Raw genomic sequence first — 19,369 nt, 5'->3', positions numbered from 1 at the left:
CCAATGGCTGTGCTGAGCACCTGTGTCCTCCCAGCCTCTGCTCCCAGCTGATCCTCCGTTCAGGTGTTGCCTCGGCCTGGGAAGGAGACACGGAGGAGGGAATGTGCCAGAACAGGGACAATCCTCTCCTTTTCCATCGCTGCAAACTGCATATCTGAAAATGCTTTCCTATCACCTGATGCCACGACCCCCAATGACTGATGTGAGGATGGGGCAACCTGGGGTGCCCCCAGCCGGAGCTCTGGGATGCTGCCTGGCTCCTGCCCCAGTGGCCAGGGCCATTGCTTGTTATGCTAATGAGGGAGGGAGTGAATAATGAGTACCCACAAGGCTAATCCTGGTCTGTTTAAAGAATTTCATTTAAATGCAGGCAAGTAGGAAGACAGCAATAATGGTTTACAATACCCCTTTTCTATTATTGAGCTTAAAAAATGGTGGAAGTATACAGAAATAAAAATAGATTTTTATAAGTAAACTAGAGGCCCGGTGCACAGATTCCTGCACTCGTGGGGTCCTCAGCCTGGCTTGTGGGGATTGGGCTAAAACTGTCTCTCCAACATCCCCCGAGGGGTCCCAGATTGCGAGAGGGTGCAGGCCAGGCTGAGGGACCCCACTGGTGCACAGATTCATACACTGGGCCTCTGACATTCCCCAATGGGTCTGGGGTGCAGGTGAAGCAGATTCGGGGCTGACAGTGCCCCAGCAGCAACCTAACCCACGGCCGATTCTGCGAGGAATCGGGCTCCCTCCTTTACCAGTTGGAGCGTCTGCCCCCTGGTGGTCATTGCATATCATAGCTACTGGTCAAATGGTTGGACAGTTCCTTAGGCTTTTATATATATAGATAATGGTTCCCGTTTCCTTCCCTGATATGGTTATTCCCTCAATTACTCATTTGAAAATGATTATTTTGTGAATCTGATGAATGTTTATATACCATATGCAAATTATAGCCTCCAGGTGAGTAAAATATCTATATATGAAACAGAATATAGTGTGAATCATAGCTAATTTTAAATATTTTAATTTATATACTTTCATGATTATAGGTCAATAAGAAATCCACTTTTCAGATTTTATTTCATTACAGAATATATTTGATAAGGATACATACAAACAGATTCACCTTTAACACATGTTCACTGGCGCCCTGTCCGCAGCAGCCGGGAGCTGTCTGTCATCACAACGCTTCGCAGTGTCGTGACCAATCGGCTGGCAGGACAGCCAGGGCTGAGTCCAGACAGCTCAACATTTACTTGCCTAGAACAAGTAAAAACCTTAATATTTGTTTTTAAAGTCTGCTTATTACTCTTCTATTTTAAAATCTGAGATACATTCCTCAATGTAAACAATACATTTCAGTCTACCTCACAATCGAAATGGATAAGGCCTTCTTGACAAATGGACGCCGCCTACGTTTTACTCATCAGAACGCAATCTCATGTCATCGCCAAGCGAGCCGGCCAGGCACAGAAGACAGGAAAGAAGCTGCCTTGCGTACCTGGCGGAGCCTCCCAGACTCCCTGCTGCAGGTTTGTGGTATCTTTCTGACTTGGTCTACTTGGTCTTAAAATACAAATATACAATGTCCATAAGCATAAAATAGTAAAGCCTAGCCTTACGTATTTATTTTGAATCCCTAAAATCCTATACAAGTACAATACCATATCATGCCAATTAATATACAGAGGAAGGTGGCCAAATGTCTCCACTCATGGGGCAGGTGGACGGGGACCACAGGGGGCGCCATTCACGAGGGTGTCAGGGCTGACTGCACTGGGCTCGGCGGGCAGTCTAGCTGCAACTCTGAAATGCCTGTATCCCCGGCTGAACTGTTAATCAACCCCCTTCCCACCCGCCTCCCAGAGGGAGAACTGAATGGAACCGTAGACAATGGAACCAAAGAAAGTCATAGCTGCATTTCCTGACTCAGCTGTGCAGTCGGTTCTTCCCTCTACTCAATCCGCGTGTCCCTTTAGGACCAATTAAGCAACAGTGATCGTGATTCAGTACCTCATTCTCATAAATCCCGGCCTCGCAGGCTCCATGGTGAGCGAGTCAAGCCTACGTACAGTATCTGAAGGCATTCTGTGACCGTTTCGAAGAGTTCATAGAAAAGGTAGGAAGGATATACCAGTTAACCTGTTGATGTCGCCGGGCTGTAAACCTTGGCTTTTTTTTTTTTTTTTTTTACATTACATGTGTTTTATATATTGTACAACAGAGAAACCTGAACTGCTGATCCGACGTGGCGCTCACTGATCCACTACGCTAAGGTAACCGGTACAGGGAGTGGTTTTCCTGAGGTTTGTGAGAACTTTTCAAACAAAACAGAAATCACAGTGACCGAGTAACCGAGTCTGTGCCTTGGGGCCTGTGCTGCTCCCGGGTCCCCGCCGGCACTAAATGACCCGCCACTGCATGATGCTGGTGTCTTTGCCGCCCGTGGAGATGAGGTGGCTGTCATCACAGAGGAAGTCAACGTTGGTGACATGACTGCTGTGCCCACTGTACACGTGGCTGGGGGCCTGGGAAGAAGACAGGAGGGAGCTCAACGCAAGGTGCACGATCTGGAGCCGACGGTGTGGGAATTCTGCGCGCGTTCCCGCATTCCTCCATCTCCCCTCACTGGGCTGTGTTCCTTTGCGCCGTGGGCGGGACCCAGACACAACCACTGGGGGACAGACAGGGGCAAGGGACTGTCCTGGGTGGACACATTCAACCCCAGAGATGCCAGCGGTGGAGGGTGAGGCGTGTCCTTCTGAAGGAGGGTCAGGGAAGGGGGAAGGGCCAGGAGGGGCGAGCTGGGCAGAAGTGCTGGCTCAGCACAGCAGGGCTGCAGCAGAGGGGCTGTGGTGGAGGGGAGAGGAGTGGGACCCCCCATGAAGCCACAGAGGTAGCAGAGCCAGGTCTAAGGGCTTCCTGGAGGGCAGCGGGAGCCCCTGAAGTGCTCAAGGGCAGCGGTGACAGGGCCAGGTCTGCACCTGTGATGGGTGGCATGCACTCATGGGCCTTTCTATGTAAATGCCAAGCGCATCCCACGAGGGGTGAGGTTTGTGAAGACCGGTCCTTACCCTGAACTGCGAACAAGGGTAAGAGAAGAGGTGCACTTTGCCGAAGTCATCGCCCGTCGACAGGACTTTCTTCTCGTGGGCCCGACAGACGGCATTGATGTCGGTCCCGTCCGAGCCTTCGGGCCACACTCCTAAAACGAAGACCACAGACAGCATGGGAAATACCAGAAACACTGGCCACTGCGTGGGGACTGCTTTAAACTCTCACCAGAGTAAAATCGCTCACGTCCCGGGCTTAGACCAGAGCCAAGAGAGCGCTCTGTCTGGTTCCGGCCTCTCCCTGTTCCCGTGAGCGGCTCACTCCAGGCCTCTCAGGAACCCCTTTAAGGCTCAGCCCTGCTCTATGGCAGGGCAGGAGCAACAACAGGCTTGCTGGGCTCCTACCTTTTGGGGGCCCCTTTTTTTTGGGGAGGGGGCTTCCTGACAAGACAGCACAAAGTGCGCCAGAAACCCTGCTTCTGGACACAGCGCCTTTCTTTTGTCCCCAAGTGTTTGATGGGAAGCTGACCAGTCCTCACGCAGGCAGTTTCCTAACTGTTCTTTTTTCCAGGCAACTCTTTAAATATTTTTTTAAATACTTTTTTAATTGATTTTTTACAGAGAGGAAGGGAGAGGGATAGAGAGTTAGAAACACCGATGAGAGAGAAACCGATCAGCTGACTCCTGCACACCCCCTGTTGGGGATGTGCCCACACATGAGGTACATGCCCTTGACCGGAATTGAACCTGGGACCTTTCAGTCCGCAGGCCGACGCTCTATCCACTGAGCCAAACTGGTTAGGGCCAGGGAACTCTTTATATGTGAAAGTTTCTCCCAAGAACTTTTTAACCCTGAGTCTGAGTGTGTCTTTCAGCAGTTCCTGGGGTCAGCTCTTCGTGGCTGCTGCTTGCTGACACCGGGCAGGTGTCGTGTCTGCCTGCCGTGGGCCGGGGGAGGCAGCAGCTCTGGCTCTGGCGGGCTGGAAGCCTGGTCTGGGTGGTGTCTCCTGACCATTGCTCCAGGAAACCCCTTTGGTCCCAGTCACTTCGGCTCTGAGAGAGCTGTGTGTGCATCAGTTTCTCAGCTGGAAGTTCCGCAGTAAACCCGGGGATCCTTGCTTTTAATACCAGAAAATGGTAAAATGCCAGCTCTAAGGAGATTTGTGAAATTCTCACCAAATGACTGACCTATAGTCTTGCAAAAAGAGGTTATAAATACTGTATTGTGGCAATTTAATTTAGATCATTTAGGAATATATTCCTAATCTGAACTTATAAGTGAAAATTCGAGTTTAAGGACCAAGAAGGTAGAGTAATAACTAACAAAGGACGAGTGAATTGACTGAGTGCCGTCTGCTCATCTACCCAGGAACTCGGGCACAACCTTCACACACAGGGAAAGGGTGGACACCATGTCCTGGCTCCTCTCGCCCGGCCCTCCCGGAGCTGCAGGGACTGGGTCCTGCGGGCTCACAGAGCGGCTCAGCGTGCTGACGAAACTGGCGACTCCGAGCCTTCCTGACGGTTAGGGGAGTATTCTGAAAGTGGACACACTTACATCTGAGCCGCGTGAAAGCTGCGGAAACTTACCAAAGACGTGGAATCCCAAAGTGCAGGTGTATGTAGCCCACTCGATGTCTCTTGTAGTTTCCACACTGACGACTTGCTTGCATGCGGAGGGAACCCCTGGCAAAAGCAAACGCAGGTGTGGTGACACCTGAGCAAAAGCCTCCTTTCCTTCTGGGGTGTGGCAGGGCCCTCAGGAAAGGGACCGGATCCACCTCCCAGCCCAGGAGAATCGCACTCCTGGCCGGCACTGAGCCCAGCCCGGGGCCTGCGAGGGGCCCACCTCTTCCTCGCTGGCTTCCCACCTCCCTCCCTGGATCTGTTTCCCCGAGTCTGGCTTCTCCTCTCTTTGACCATCCTCTGGCTCCTAGGCCTCCACCTGCTCCTGTGCCCCCTGGAGCCCTGAACACAACTTGAGCTCCCTATCTCTCCCCCTCCCCACATACAAATGTGCGCGCGCGCGCACACACACACACACACACCAATCCTTTTAACCCCAAGCTTATGAAAACCAGTCGACCAAGTACCTATGGCCTCCCAGGTGACTGGTTTGTTCCCCAAATGAGCTCTTACTAGTGAAGTGTGAGACTGTGTCTGAGAAGAGTAGACCCAGGGCCTGTCCCTGAAAACCTTTCCCCGTTTCTGCCCTGCACAAGGCAGGACCTTGGAGAGGGCGGAGGGCTGCCCCTGGCTGCCTGCCCTGCTGGAGGGGGCACTGTCCTGGCCCAGGTATCTTCTCCTTCCCTCCACCTCCAGCTGCCCTGCCTGTCCGGGCTCTTCAACAACTGGGTGATCACCCCCCTTCCCCTCCCCCCGCTGGCCTTGACGCCTATGGCCTCGTGTCTGGGCCCCGATTTCCTTGTCTACAAAAGGGGATGAGCCTGAAAGTGCTGCGGCTCATGGAGGAGATGGAGGTCAGAGCAGCACACTTTTTAGTGCCCCCTTGTGTTTAGCCAGAGCTGGGCATGCGGCAGGTGCTTGGCAAGTGTTCGCAGAAGCAGAGCACGGCATGCACCATGTGCTCAGTAAGTGCCAGCCATTATGACCCTCACCACTCCCAGGTCCTGCCTGGGCACAGACACTGGCCAGAGGGGTTGGGAGAGGAGGAGGGGTCCCAGGGGGCTGCTGTCACCCAGGTGGGAGAGCCTTCATGGTCTGCCTCTGCCACAGCTGCCCCCTCCGGCTTCTCTCTGCAGAGCCTGGCCTTCTCCTTCCCGGGGCCCTTATCTTCTCGAGAGGACTGTGGTCGGCCCGGTCTCAGGCGTCTCAGTATTGGGAAGGACTTGCGAGGGGCCCAGCCCACCTTCTGTTTCACAGAGGACAGAGCCGAGGCCCGAGGTGTAGGGGAAGCGGGTTTGGCAGGAGGCCAGCATTGATCTCAGAGGAAACGTAACCCTGGGTGCTACTCACAGTAAAGGATTTCGTAGTCTCCAGAATTTGACACGAGGAACTGTGAGTTTACAGACCAGTCTAGGTGAGTAATGAAGCTGGAATGACCCTGCGAGAAACACAGCCTATGAGGTTCCCTTGTCTGATGAGCTCCTGACCAACAGTAATGACCCCCGACACGGGCATGAGAAATCGCGGGCTTACCGAGCATTTGCCAACTCGCGTGTACTTCCGCCCATTGTCACTGACTCCGTAGATATAGATACAGTTGTCATGGGAGCCTATTGCTAAGAAATTCCCGTCTACAAAGATATGGCAGATTATAATTCAATTATTAAAAATAAACACTTGATCAATTATAAGGGGTAATGCTAGGTGCCATCACAGATTTAGAAAACAGCCAGATTAATGAGTTATTTCAAAAAGAAAATGTGCACTTGAATGACTCCTCTCCCACTTCTAGAACTACCTTTTGGAAATCGCACCTGGCCAGTTCCTCTCCTTATAACACCCTTTTCCGGCTCAGAAGCGGAGGGGGAGGGACTGAGGCTCAGTTTATAAGTGGGGCCACAAGGCCCTCCAGGATGTAACCACTCACTGCTCACTGAGCTGCAGGTTCTCTTAGGCCTCTAAACACATCATCCCCCTGAGGCAGACCCAGCCAGGAAGGCCCTTCCCGCCTCATCTCTGTGCACACTGCCCCCCTCTGCCTGATTATTGAAAAGATAAGCAAAGTTGACAAATCTGTAACTAGGTTGACCAAGAAAAAAAGGAGAGAAAAAAGTTACCAGATTCAAGAATGAAAGAAGAGACTTCACTACCAACTTCAGAAAAATGAAAAAGGATTAAAAACCAATGTTATGAACAACTTTATGCCAATAAATTAGACAACTTAGATGTAATGGAAAAATCACCAAAACTGACTTAAGAAAAAACAAAACATTTGAATAGATTTATAAGAAGCTGAGAAATTGAATTAGAAATTAAAAACCTTCCTACAAAGAAAAGCCCTGATAGCTCACTGAATTCACATGAATTCTATCAAATATTTAATAAAGAAATAACATCAAACCTTTATAAACTCTTTCAGAAAATGAACAAAGAAGAAACATTTTCCAAGTTTCCCTATAGGCCAATAGCAGTCTCATAACGAAGCCAGACAAAACCATCACCAGATAACTTCAGACCAATATCCTTCATAAACATGGATGTAAAAATCCTTAACAGAAGATTAAACAGAATCCAGCAAAATATAAAAAGGATTAGATACCATGACCACGTGAGATTTATCCCAGGAATGCAAAGATGGCTTAACATCTGAAATTAATGTAATGCACCATATTAATAAAATGACAAAAACTACATGATCATCTTGATAGATACAGAAAAATCATTTGGTAAATTCTAACACCCATTCATAATAAAAACCAACCAGATTGGGAATGGAAGGGAACTTCCTCATGATATTTAACAATAAATGACTGTTTCACCCTAAGACTGGGAGCAAGGCTAGGACCCATTTTACCATTTCTGTTCATCATCACATTGGAGGTTCTAGCAAATGCAATAAGGAAAACAATAAAGGCACCCAGATTAAAAAAGATGAGTAAAACTGTCGTTGTTTGCAGATGACATGCTCCTGTATGAAGAAAATCCCGAGAGTGATGAGTTGCACACTGGTGGAGCCAAGTATCAGGTGATACAGGCACTACTCAGTACCACCCTGGTGACAAAATCAAGTGCACAGGAAAAAAAAAATCCCAAGAATTTTACACACAAAGAAACCTACTAAAACTAATAAGAGCTTAGAAAGGTCACAGATATAAGATCCATGTGCAAAAAAAATTTATTTCTCTGTACTAGCAAACTACATTTTGAAAACAAAAGAAAAAACAACTTCATTCACAATGGCATAAAAAGCAACTTGGGAACAAATTTGACAACAGAAGTATAAGACTTGTGCACTGAGAACTGTAAAACATTGCTGATAAAAATTGAAGATCTAAATAAATGGAGAGACATTCTAAGTTCGAGGATTATAAGACTCAATCTTGTAAAGATAGCAATTCTCCCCATATTGATCTATAACAGCGGTTCTCAACCTGTGGGTCGTGACCCCTTTGGCGGTCGAACGACCCTTTCACAGGAGTCGCCTAAGACCATCCTGCATAGCAGATATTTACATTATGACTCATAACAGTAGCAACATTACAGTTATGAAGTAGCAACGAAAATAATTTTATGGTTGGGTCACAACATGAGGAGCTGTATTTAAAGGGCCAGAAGGTTGAGAACCACTGATCTATAAGTTCAACATATTACAATCCCGGTAGATTTTAAAATTAGAACTTGACAAGTTGATTCTAAAATTTACATAGACATGATAAGGACCTAAAATAAGTAAAACAATTTTGAAAAAGAACAGAATTGGAATAATTACACTATTCAATTTTAAAAATTACTGCAAAAGTACAATAATCAAAATTGTGTGGTATTGGTATATGGATAGATATATAAATGAATGAATAGAACTGAGAATCTTGAAATTAACCTTTATATTTATTGCTAATGGATTTTCTGTTGTTGTTGTTAATCCTCACCTGAGGATATTTTCCATTGTTTTTTAGAGAGAGTGGAAGGGAGGGAGAGAGACACAGAGAGAGAAACATCGATGTGAGAGAGACACATCAATTAGGTGCCTCCCACATGGGATCGAGCCAGCAACCCGAATATGTGCCCTTGACCAGAATTGAACCCAGGACTCTTCAGTCTGCGGGCTGACACTCTATCCACTGAGCCAAATCGGCTAGGGCATGTTAATGGACTTTTGACAAAAGTGTCAAGATAATCCAATAGGGATAGAATTGTATTTTCCACAAATGGTGCTGGGACAACTGAATATCTTCATGCAGAATAAATAAACTTAGACTTACCTCTCACCATACACAAGCATTAACTCAAAAATGGATCATAGACCTACATATAATGGCTAAAACAATAACCTTTCTAAAAGTAAGCATAGGAGAAAATCTTTGTGACTTTTGACTATGACACCATAAGCAAGATCCATAAAAGAATAAAATGGATAAACTGGACTTCATCAAAATTAAAGCATCTGCTTTTTTAGACCCCATTAAGAAAATGAAAAGACAAGCCATACACTGAGAGAAAACATTTGCAAATCATATAGCTGATAAAGAACTCACAGAATATAGAAAGAGTTCTTACAACTCAGTAGTAAGATAAGCAACCCAATTAAAAATGGGCAAAATATTTGGGTAGAGAGTTCATCAAAGAAGATACAGAAATGACTGGTAGATACATGAAGAGATGCTTAACCTCTCCGACAGTCTTTATGGAAATGTAACTTAAAACCACCTGAGAAACCACTACACCTCTATGACGAGGGCTCTACTGAAAAAGACAGACTATGGCAGGTGTTGGTGAGGATGTGGAGAAACTAGACCCCTGACACAGCGTTGGTGGGACTGTAAAGTGGGGCAGCCACTTTGGGAAGCATTTTCATCAGATGTTAAACATAAATTCACCCTATGATCCACCAATTCCACTCCTAGGAATTCACCTGAGATAAATGAAAACAATTGTCTACAAAAAGTACATATCATAACTGTTCATAGCAGCGTTACTCCTAATAACCAAAACACAGAAACAATCCTAGTGTCTGTTAACTGATAAATGGATAAAGAAAATGTGGTATATCCACAAAATAGAATACCATCCAGTAATTAAAAAGGGACATATAGGGGGGATAAATGGTGATGGAAGGAGACTTGACTTGGAGTGGTGAACACACACTACAATATATAGCTGATGTATTATAGGATTGTACACCTGAAACCCATAATTTTATTAACCAATGCCACCCCCAAAATTCAATTAAAAAAAGAATAAAGTACGGATACATACACAGTAACATAAATTAATCTCAAAAACATTATTCTAAAAACAAGAAGCCGATGTAACAGGCTACATGTTGTCTGATTCCACTGATATGAAATGTCCAGAACAGGCCATTCGCAGATCAGCACAGCGCATTAGATCAGCCAGAACTGGGGGTGGAGGCGGAGATTAATTGCTAACAGGCAGGAAGGGGACTTTTTGGGGGTGCTGAGAAGGTTCAAAAATTGGACTGTGGTGATGGTTGCACAACTCTACTAATTCACTAAGAATCAATTGAGTTATACGTTTATAATGGGTAAATTGTCATATGTAAATTATACTTCAATAAAGCTGCTAAAAAAGAGTCCTCACTTTTCTGAGACACAGCGATACTAACGGAAGAAAGGATAAGATGTCTGTGAACTGCTTCAAAATGACATGGGGGCAGTGGGGCTCTAATAAAGCACATGAACGAGACTGGCTGAGAGTCCGTAGTGCTGCAGCAGTGACGGATACACGGGGGCTCATGCTCTTCTGTCCAGTTTTGTTTGTTTAAAAATTTCCATAATAAAGAGTTAGACAACAACACAAGCATAGTGACCATTCTGGGGAGGCGTGTGAAACTTCCTGTAAAGACATCTGCACAGAACCTCCCGGGGCGGCGCGCGCTCACCTGGCGAGTACCGCATGACGGACAGCTGCTCGTTCCCATCCGTGTGCACGGTGACCAAGTCTTTTGTTTCTGTGTCAAACACAAACCACCTGTTGCCAGCAGGAGAAAAGTACAATATGTGGTTTAGTGGGAAGTGAAGCAAGACTATTACAATAACAGTCAGACTATTAGAAACTTTAACCTAAGGGCTTAATACGTCCTCTGTATTACTTAGCAAGAACACCACTCCCAGCTTCCATGTACAGAAAAGGTCCTACTTGCGAGCACACCCTACCATGGAGCACACCCTGCCACCAGGAATGATTGGTTACCGAGGCTATGACGGCTTCCTTAGGTCTGAGTTTTGTCACTTCCATGTAAAAGGAGGGGCAGCTCTGGGCAGAGAAGTGGGACCAACACCTAACTCGGGGCTGTGGCCACAGGAAGTGGCAAAGGGACCCCCTGCATGGCCCCACCGCAGGGTGAAGCAGAACAGGTGCCAGAGGTGGGGCTGGGACACCCTCAGGGGTGGTGATGTGCCCAACTGCGTGGAGTGTCTGACCTCTGGGAATGCTGGTGTGTAACCAGCCGGTGAAAGAAACGATGGAGGGAACGGAAGAGCGAGCAGAGGGCTGGTGTCTGAGGTTAACCCCTCTGGGCTGTTCCCTCAGCTGTCAGGGCCCAGAACCACCGTGCAGACCCAGGGCTAAGTCAGTGCAGGCTGTAACAGATGCAGAAATGGTTCGAATCCCTAATGAGAACACGGCGCTCGGCAAATGTCCAACAGCGGATGACCCACTCTCCAAGTGGAGAGACGGGAGCTCCAGCACCGATCTGCTGCCTGGCCTTCGCAGGCACATGGTCAGTAAGTGTGAGCTGAGTCTAAATCTGAGGCTCGGGATCGGGGCGGTTTCTAAAATTCTGAAAGGGCAGCAAGAAAAAGCATTTTAAATTCTCAGTGCTGTGAAATGCTTCCTGGCCCGATTCCAAATTGAGGTTCCTCCCACCACGGGCAGCAGAGGGCTCGAGGAGCAACTCATCCTGTGAAACTGGATACAAGGGTGTGTGTGTGCGTGCGTGCGTGTGTACATGTGCACGTGTGTGCATGTGCCTGTGTGTGCTCCTCCAGGAGGGGGCCACAGCTTCCCCCCGCTTTCCCCAGGGCCAAAACGTGAAGGACCCTGTCTTCATTTCCCTTTGGGGTTCTGGCCTCACTTGGTAAGTCACCAGAGGCTGGGGAAACACACTCCCTGAACCGTGAGCACAGCGCGCTGCTGTGGACTTACCTCCCGGTCAGTGTTCCAACTGCAACCACAGACCCTGAAGGATGAAAACCAGAAGACTGAGCTGGATCCTAAAATATTTTAAAGGAAGTGTAAATTGATGGCCAGACAGCACGGTAGCATAAAAACACAGCACAGCCCTAGTCCCTCAGGGCCGTGTGGCCCCGTTTTAAATCTCTTTCTCCAGGGAGGAAACGGGGACTTTCCCTTTCTGTCTCACACCCTTTCACAGCTACAGTAGTCAGGTGGCAGGCAGGAAGTGTGCGCCCGTCCTCTAAGTCCTGGGAGCCGGCACAGGTGACCCCAGGCCGAGGGGTGAGCGCCATCTGTTGGGACGCATGCCCACTGCACCTGTGCCGTTAGGTGGACTCTGGTTGAGTGTGGGGCAGCCTGGAGCCCTGGAAGGATCAGAGATGAGCAAGGCCCGTTCCCATTTGGGTCTGGGGGTACACACACGTGTTCAATGCTAACTGATACAAGATGGAACGTGGTGGATGACAAGCTGTGGGGTCCCAGGAGCCGGGAGTCAGAGGAGTTAGACAGGGAGGCTGGGCGGAGGCTGGGTGGAGGCAGACGGCCTGACTCCACCTTCTGCCACAGGAAGACCCATCGGTGGTGAATGTGGAAGTAGACACACCAGTATTTTGGGGGATCAAGGGGACAGTAACGTGATAAAAAAGGTGGAAGCAATGTAGTTTGGGGCCCAGCTGAGAAACGGCAGTGGGTTTACAATGCCGAGTTCACGGGGTGGGGGACGGGGAAGCGTGCGGTGACACTGGGAATGGGGCTGCGTTGCTATGCTAAGGACTGTGGTCACTAGGAAATAGCACAGTGAGTGGTCTTTTTCTTCCAGGAGAAAGAGTGCAGGATGGAATCTGTGACAGACAGAGGGTCACCTGGCAGGGTGTTTAGGACACACTGAAGTGAGAAGAGGTTAATCCCGGGAAGACAAGGAAAGAGCAGCAAGGGAAACGGAATTAGGAGAAGGAGAAACTTCTGGATAAACTAAGAAGATGCGACCAGAAGCTCTTCCGGTATTGATTCTGTTATTGCGACGCTTTTTCCAAAGTGGGAGCTATAGTGAAGCTCAGGCCGCCACGGTCACACAGACAGAGGTCACGGCCACTTGACGCTCCAGCATATCATTCGTGAGATGAAGGCACTGAGGTTCAGGGAGGTCTTGTCCAGGTCACATGGCCAGAGGAGAAAGGCGGCAGGACTTAACTCTGGATGTTTCTGGCGTCCGGGTCAGTCCCCACCCTTATGCAGGCGGAGGGAGCTTACAGCCTGGTGCAGGAGCGGGCGTGTGCCCGGGTTGCTTCAGCAGGGCTCTGTGCTGGCAGAGACCTCAGGGACCGCCGCCCTCCCGCACCGCCACTGTCCCTGCTGTGCCGGTAGTTGCTGTCAGGTCGGCACAAACCCCTCATGTATTTTTCTTTTTTTTTTTTTTTAAATATAGTTTATTGATTTTTTACAGAGAGGAAGGGAGAGAGATAGAGAGTTAGAAACATCGATGACAGAGAAACATCGATCAGCTGCCTCCTGCACATCTCCTACTGGGGATGTGCCCGCAACCCAGGTACATGCCTTTGACCGGAATCGAACCTGGGACCTTTCCGTCCGCAGGCCGACGCTCTATCCACTGAGCCAAACCGGTTTCGGTGCCTCATGTATTTTTCATACATGAAGCCCCTCCGTGGGGACAGGTACAAGGCACGACCTCCTGTAGCCATGCCCTGCCACCTCGGGCCACCCCTCAGGCTCTGGCATCCCATGATCTGCTCTCCCAGCGACCTGACCTTCTCTGAAAGCAAAAAGCAGGCGGCTGAGACTCAGATCCGGCGTGCTGGGGCATGCTGGCAACTGTGCGGGCTGCAGGGCGTGTGGGTCACAGAGGAGCCCCCTAACACGGGGCCCTGCAGGATGTGCTCCTGGCCCACAGCAGTGGGAGCAGTGGAAGACCCTGGGTTTGGGAATCGGGCTGAGCTGGGTGAACACTGACTGTCACCAATTCAATGACCTTGGCAAGCGATGTGACGCCTCTAAGCCTCAGTGTCCGAATCAACAAGAGCAGGGTACAAAGACTTCAACTGGCAGGGCTGCACCAGGTTCGTTAATGCACCCATGGTGCTCGGTATGCAAACAGCGCTCAATACGTGCAGTCATGGCTGCCTTACGCGTAGGAGGACGGTTCAGCGCTGTGCTATGTGAACTGAGGCCTTTCATAAAAATCACAGAGATGCGGACTTTAAAACGAAAGCTTTGCCGTTATCATTGCGTTGTAGAGAGAAACTGTACGCTTTTAGAACAGTTTATAATTCTCATTCCAAAGGTACATTGTGAACAGAATGCAGGCTCAAACAAGGGCTTCTCAGCTCTAAGCCAGTGGACGGGCGCAGTCAGGAAACCCAACCACCGACTCAGAGGGACTGACTTGCTGTCAAAAAGTTCAGCAGTGCCTGGCTGGTGCAGCTCAGTGGTTGAACGTCAACCTATAAACCAGGAGGTCACGGTTAGATTCCTGGTCAGGGCACATGCCTGGGTTGCAGGCTCCATCCCCAGTGTGGGGCATGCAGGAAGCAGCTAATCAATGATTCTCTCTCATCACTGATGTTTCTCTCTTTCTCTCCTTCTCCCTTCCTCCCTGAAATCAATAAAAATATATTAAAAAAAGAAAAATGTTTGACAGCAACCTTCACAATTACACAGGTGAGACCACTCAGGAACGCTTAAAGCAACACAATTCAAATCGAAGGAGATAAATTAAGTGACATTTGCATCGGGACAATTTAACATCTATCAATTTCATGCAAATAAATAAATGAACATGTTCCAGATGAATTTCTACAAGGAAAATGGATGTAACGTGCACACCTACCTCTATTATCCTGTCCCAGACGGGCCGGTGACCGACGGCGTCCCAGAGAGTGGCATGTCTGTCGTGCCCACAGGTCAGGAACTGGGGCTTTGAGGCGTGGATGGCCAGTCCCCAGAGCTCGTCAGTGTGACCCTAAAGAGCCAAGGCAAATGCACGCTCTCTGAAACACTACAACCAGCACTCGGGAGCTTTCCTTTTCATTCTTTTTTAAAATATATTTTTATTGATTTCAGAGAGGAAGGAAGAGGGAGAGACAGAAACATCAGTTGATGAAAGAGAATTATCGATTCTCTTGCACTCCCCACACTTGTGATCGAACCCACAACCCGGGCATGTCCCCTGACTGGGAATTGAACCGTGACCTTCTGGTTCATAGGTTGACTCTCAACCACTGAGCCACGCCGCTGGGCCCGGGAGCTTTCAAGGATTACAAACTAGGCTTGCTGCATGGTTTACAGTTAATCTCATCAGAGTGTCTTCCTCCCCCACCTCAGTCAGGACAGCCAGTGGGAACTCCTGCAGCGCAGACAGGCTGTGCTCATATAAAACACAGCAGTAGCCCCCTCTGTATGGTGCTTTATCAGCTTCTAACATTCTGTAACAGGGATGTGTGGGGTGGGCCTGCTGGGACGCACCTGAGTGATGGCCGAGAAGTCCCCTGACAGCGTGCCCTGCAGGACAAAGTTCCTGGTGGTGCCTATCAAGATCACGTCGCCTTTCCCCTCGGCCACCGTCCGTATCGGACCAAACTGTTCTGGAATCTGCATTGAAAAGAGAAGATGGAAGGCGACATTAAAAATACTTGCTTATATACCATGACGACAGCTCCTGTCACAGTCACACACACACACACACACACACACACACACACACACAGAGCTATACACGGAGAGACAGGGAAAGGTCCACAATCAAATGGCTGAGTGAATGATCAAAATCCCAAATCTTACTTTTAAACTCTGAACATTTTATATTCCTTAAAAAACCCAGCAAGAGTAAAACTGTTAAAAAAATAAAGAGTAAAGCATTTTTTGCCTGGCTGATGTAGCTCAGTGGTTGAGTGTCAACCTATGAACCCAGGAGGTCACAGTTTGATTCCTGGCCAGGGCACATGCTGGGTTCTGGGCTCCATCCCCAGTAGAAGGCATACAGGGATGTGTGTCTCTCTCACATTGATGTTTCTTTCTATCTCTCTCCTCTCTCTCTCTCTCTCTCTCTCTCCCCCCTTCTATCCCCTTCTATTCTCTCTAGAAAAACAACAACACACAACTCCGTGAAAGGGAAAGTGATTTCCAAGTTCAGATGAAAGCCTTCCTTTGTTAAGAGCAATAATCAGAAAGCCAAGTTCTTCTACAGCCAAAGCACGGTGCGGTGCTCTCTGATGGAACTCGGGCTACAGGGTGTAACGAGTGTGAGAACCTGCTTTCTAGGTAGGAAATGCGCTCAGCGTGCCCACTCTCCGGTGGGGAGAAAGACCATCGACTGTCAGACTGATGCGCTATCCGTCTGCTCATAATTTCCTGGGGCCTGGGGGCGAGTATGGAGGGAATATTGGATTTCTCGCCTCTGGCTCCTGCCATCTGCAGGCTGTTAACCAGGTAAAAGGAAGTGAAAGAGATAGCCAAGGACTCAGAGCTCACGAGAGAACATGCTGGCACTCAGCCAGGTGCAAAGTAGATACTCAATAAACATGAGCTCAAAGCAATAATGTCTCCAAAGCAACACCCTGGAGATTACAGTGAATGAAAGGAGAGAGATTTTAATGGTAAGTAAGAACGTAGACAATATTCCCTTGGAAAAGTGAGCTTGGTTCTATTATAAAAATATTCTATATGTGAAATATGTTACCACCTCAGATTTTATACATCGAATTCCATGTTAATAGTTGTACTTACACTGCCTCCAGGATTTTAATAAAATACTACACTACTTAATAAAATTTTATCTAAACAACTTTCAAAACTGTAGGCTAAAGATTTCAAACCAACAAGGAAACTGGTTAGGACAACAGTTGAAGGTTCAAAACGGATGTCAATAGTACTGCTTGCTGTCTTACCTCAGTTTTATGAAGTTTCTGATAGTTTCCATTCCAAGAAATGAGCTTCCGGTCCTTCCCGCCTCCCGACACCAGGGTGCCGTCCCTTAACATACAAAGTGCAAAAATACCACCCTCGTGGGCCCCTTGAATGGCATAGCTTATTCGATTCGTACCTAGACACACCAAGAAAACCATCCTTAGTCCCTTGCGAAGAGGCTCACCTCTGCCCGTCGCTTCCACTCTTGTTTTAAAGTTGACATTGTCGGTTAGAACATCACTGACGTGTAAATCTAGCTATAAAGGGTCTGATCTGCAGACGTGCACAGAGCACCAGGCAGGCACGGGCAGGATTACTGTACAGTTAAGGAAACTTGCTGATGGGAAGGCAGTATGACGAGAACCCAGGGACCCGAGCTCAGAACGGGGACTCGAGTCTGGGGACCTGTGTCTCTGGCCAAGCGACTTACCTGCCCTACCTCAGTTTCCCCTCTGCTTTTCCCACTGGCCTGTTCTAAGGGGGAAGAAAACACTGTAGCAAGCACCCGGCACCCAGAGGAGCGGGGACTCCACAGAAGTCACCCCATTGGCTGGAAATAACATTGATGGGTCTCTCCCACCTTCACCACAGCCCAAACTCTAAGGTCCTGCGCCCGGGATGGTGCACTTTTCCTTATTTCCTGGCACACGGTGAGCGTGCATGGACGCTCACCATGGACGTTCTCTGAGTGACGGCTTCTCCGTACCACGCTGTTTGCACACTGGCACGGGGACTCGGGTCTGACTCATCTGTATGCCCCGGCGTCTAGCACGCTGCCTCTCGCATACTGGTGATCGATAACGTCTGCCAAATGCTACGTGAACCAGACACTTATTAAATATTCCATAGCTAAGCAAACAGTCATGGATGCCTTCATCCTTACAATATGCTACTAGATCTCCTAATAAAGCTATTATTCCATCATAACATCTGGGCTTAACGAGTCTTTTAGGATGACGGAGGGTCACGGACCCTTCCCTCCCTTTTCCTCTGCTCCTGTGCATGTATGTACCTGCATACCGTGGGGTTTCACAGTCAGCCTGTGGACTCACTGAGAGACAATCTTACAGAAGTCGCCTTTGACTTCTCAGAACACCGCCAAAGCGTCAGCTCTGGGAGCAACCAGGCGTTACCTTTTCCCCAGACCAGGATGTTGCCACTCGAGTCTCCGGTAATGGTGTCGCCGTTTTCAGAAAAAGTCACACAGAGGACAAACTTTGGCTTCTCTTGCTTCTGCAAATGTTGTAAATACATAAATACAGTCAGACAAGGCAGCCTTTCGTCTGTATTAACACTCTCTAGACTCACGATAATCCCAGCTGGATGGAGCCCCACACCGATGCTTTTCATGTTCATCTACCGTTACGTCACTTAGGCTGTGAGATGACCTGCTCTAAAGAAATTCCTGGGGTGTATAACGTTGCAGACAGTTCGAGCGGAGGAAGGTGTTGGAGGGGGTTTAGGGGTGGGTGGTGTTGTCATGACTACAGTCCGTGGGGTGGGGTCCGGGCCCCAGAATAAAGATACTCTAACTCCATCTCCGGGTGTAGCAGCATCGTCCCCACAGAGAAGTGCTGTTCCCCGGGCTCTCACAAGGCCCCACGTGGCCAGACTAAAAGGCAGAGTGTCACCACCCTTGGCAGAGGTGGGCTCCCCAGATGACCCCTAAGTGCCTTCTCGGCTGCTCTTGGCCATCATGCCGCTCCGGGCATCCTTTCCCTGTGCGCCCCGTGTCGGCCCACCTTCCCCCTCGGCATCACCACTGTCATCCCCCTGACACAGGGGCTCCCCAATCCTGTTAGGGATCCGGATCTGGGAATAGTCTTTGTCACGACACCCCCACTTGCACCCCCGCACTGGCCACTGAAAAAAATGCTGAGACCGGATGCCTGACAGCTCCCTGGTCATAAGCAAAGCTGGTCACCACTCAGTGAAAACAAACTACCAATGTAATTGAACTTCACCTCGAACAATCCTTGCTTCTTAATGAGGCAGTTTCCTTCTAGCGTCCAAAAGTAGAGGTGTGATTTTCCGCAGGTGACGATGATGTTGGTGTCCGTGGGGTGGAAGTCCACGGCAAACACAGCTTCATTAGAGCACTGAGCGAGACAGGACACTCACATGTCTCAGATCTCGCAAGACCCCACAAATAAACCACGCCCTCAACCTAAGCCCCAGCCTCTCCATTTTCCCCATTGAATTTATCGTCTATAAACACCAAGCCTGTGGCCTTGACCTCTCCTGTCTCTCTCCCCCACTGGCCTGTGGCCTGAGGGCAGGGCAGGGGCCCTCTCTCCGTGAGGACCCATCACAGGAGTGGGCGCAGAGCAGGCCCGGCAGCGGGCGTTCGCTGAAGGAGGGGCAGGGGCAGGAGGGGACTTAGCAGAAAGCATCTGCCCTCCTCACCCAGGCATGGATCCCAGCCCTGCCCAACAGCAGAATCAGCTGGGGTGCGTCTCGTGCAGGTGCCAGGCCTTGCCCCCATCTAGTGACGGGACCTTGAGGAGGGCCCAGGAGTCTGCCTGTTATACAGCTCCACTGCTCCTGGACATTCGGCACCACTCGCCCTGGGA

At 49.0% G+C, this 19,369-nt stretch overlaps 1 protein-coding gene and 1 non-coding gene across 4 annotated transcripts in view; one reads left to right on the top strand and one right to left on the bottom strand.

Moving 5' to 3' along the window:
• Window positions 1-2,151: 2,151 nt before the first annotated feature.
• LOC139009879 (echinoderm microtubule-associated protein-like 1) overlaps window positions 2,152-19,369 on the bottom strand; it is a 142,813-nt gene continuing 125,595 nt past the window's right edge. For all 3 annotated transcript variants that reach the window (XM_070414005.1, XM_070413997.1, XM_070414012.1), the window contains 12 exons: window positions 18,761-18,895; window positions 17,930-18,029; window positions 16,778-16,932; window positions 15,357-15,482; window positions 14,722-14,853; window positions 11,847-11,914; window positions 10,582-10,670; window positions 6,213-6,310; window positions 6,030-6,117; window positions 4,644-4,739; window positions 3,075-3,205; window positions 2,152-2,528 (listed from right to left, as the gene is read on the bottom strand). In XM_070414005.1, coding sequence (XP_070270106.1) covers window positions 2,403-2,528; window positions 3,075-3,205; window positions 4,644-4,739; window positions 6,030-6,117; window positions 6,213-6,310; window positions 10,582-10,670; window positions 11,847-11,914; window positions 14,722-14,853; window positions 15,357-15,482; window positions 16,778-16,932; window positions 17,930-18,029; window positions 18,761-18,895 — 1,344 coding nt within the window. In that variant the 3' untranslated portion in view covers window positions 2,152-2,402. The remainder of the gene's footprint in view (window positions 2,529-3,074; window positions 3,206-4,643; window positions 4,740-6,029; window positions 6,118-6,212; window positions 6,311-10,581; window positions 10,671-11,846; window positions 11,915-14,721; window positions 14,854-15,356; window positions 15,483-16,777; window positions 16,933-17,929; window positions 18,030-18,760; window positions 18,896-19,369) is intronic.
• LOC139001460 (small nucleolar RNA SNORD67) lies at window positions 7,663-7,771 on the top strand. Its single transcript, XR_011470027.1, has one exon. It is a non-coding gene; the product is annotated as a small nucleolar RNA SNORD67 (small nucleolar RNA).

Source organism: Myotis yumanensis, unplaced genomic scaffold, assembly GCF_028538775.1.
Source record: "Myotis yumanensis isolate MYYU_CA2020_CCGP unplaced genomic scaffold, mMyoYum1.0.hap1 SCAF_1, whole genome shotgun sequence".
Taxonomy (NCBI): domain Eukaryota; kingdom Metazoa; phylum Chordata; class Mammalia; order Chiroptera; family Vespertilionidae; genus Myotis; species Myotis yumanensis.
The sequence above is the reverse complement of the archived record's forward strand: the minus strand, read 5'-3'. Positions and strand labels throughout refer to the sequence as shown.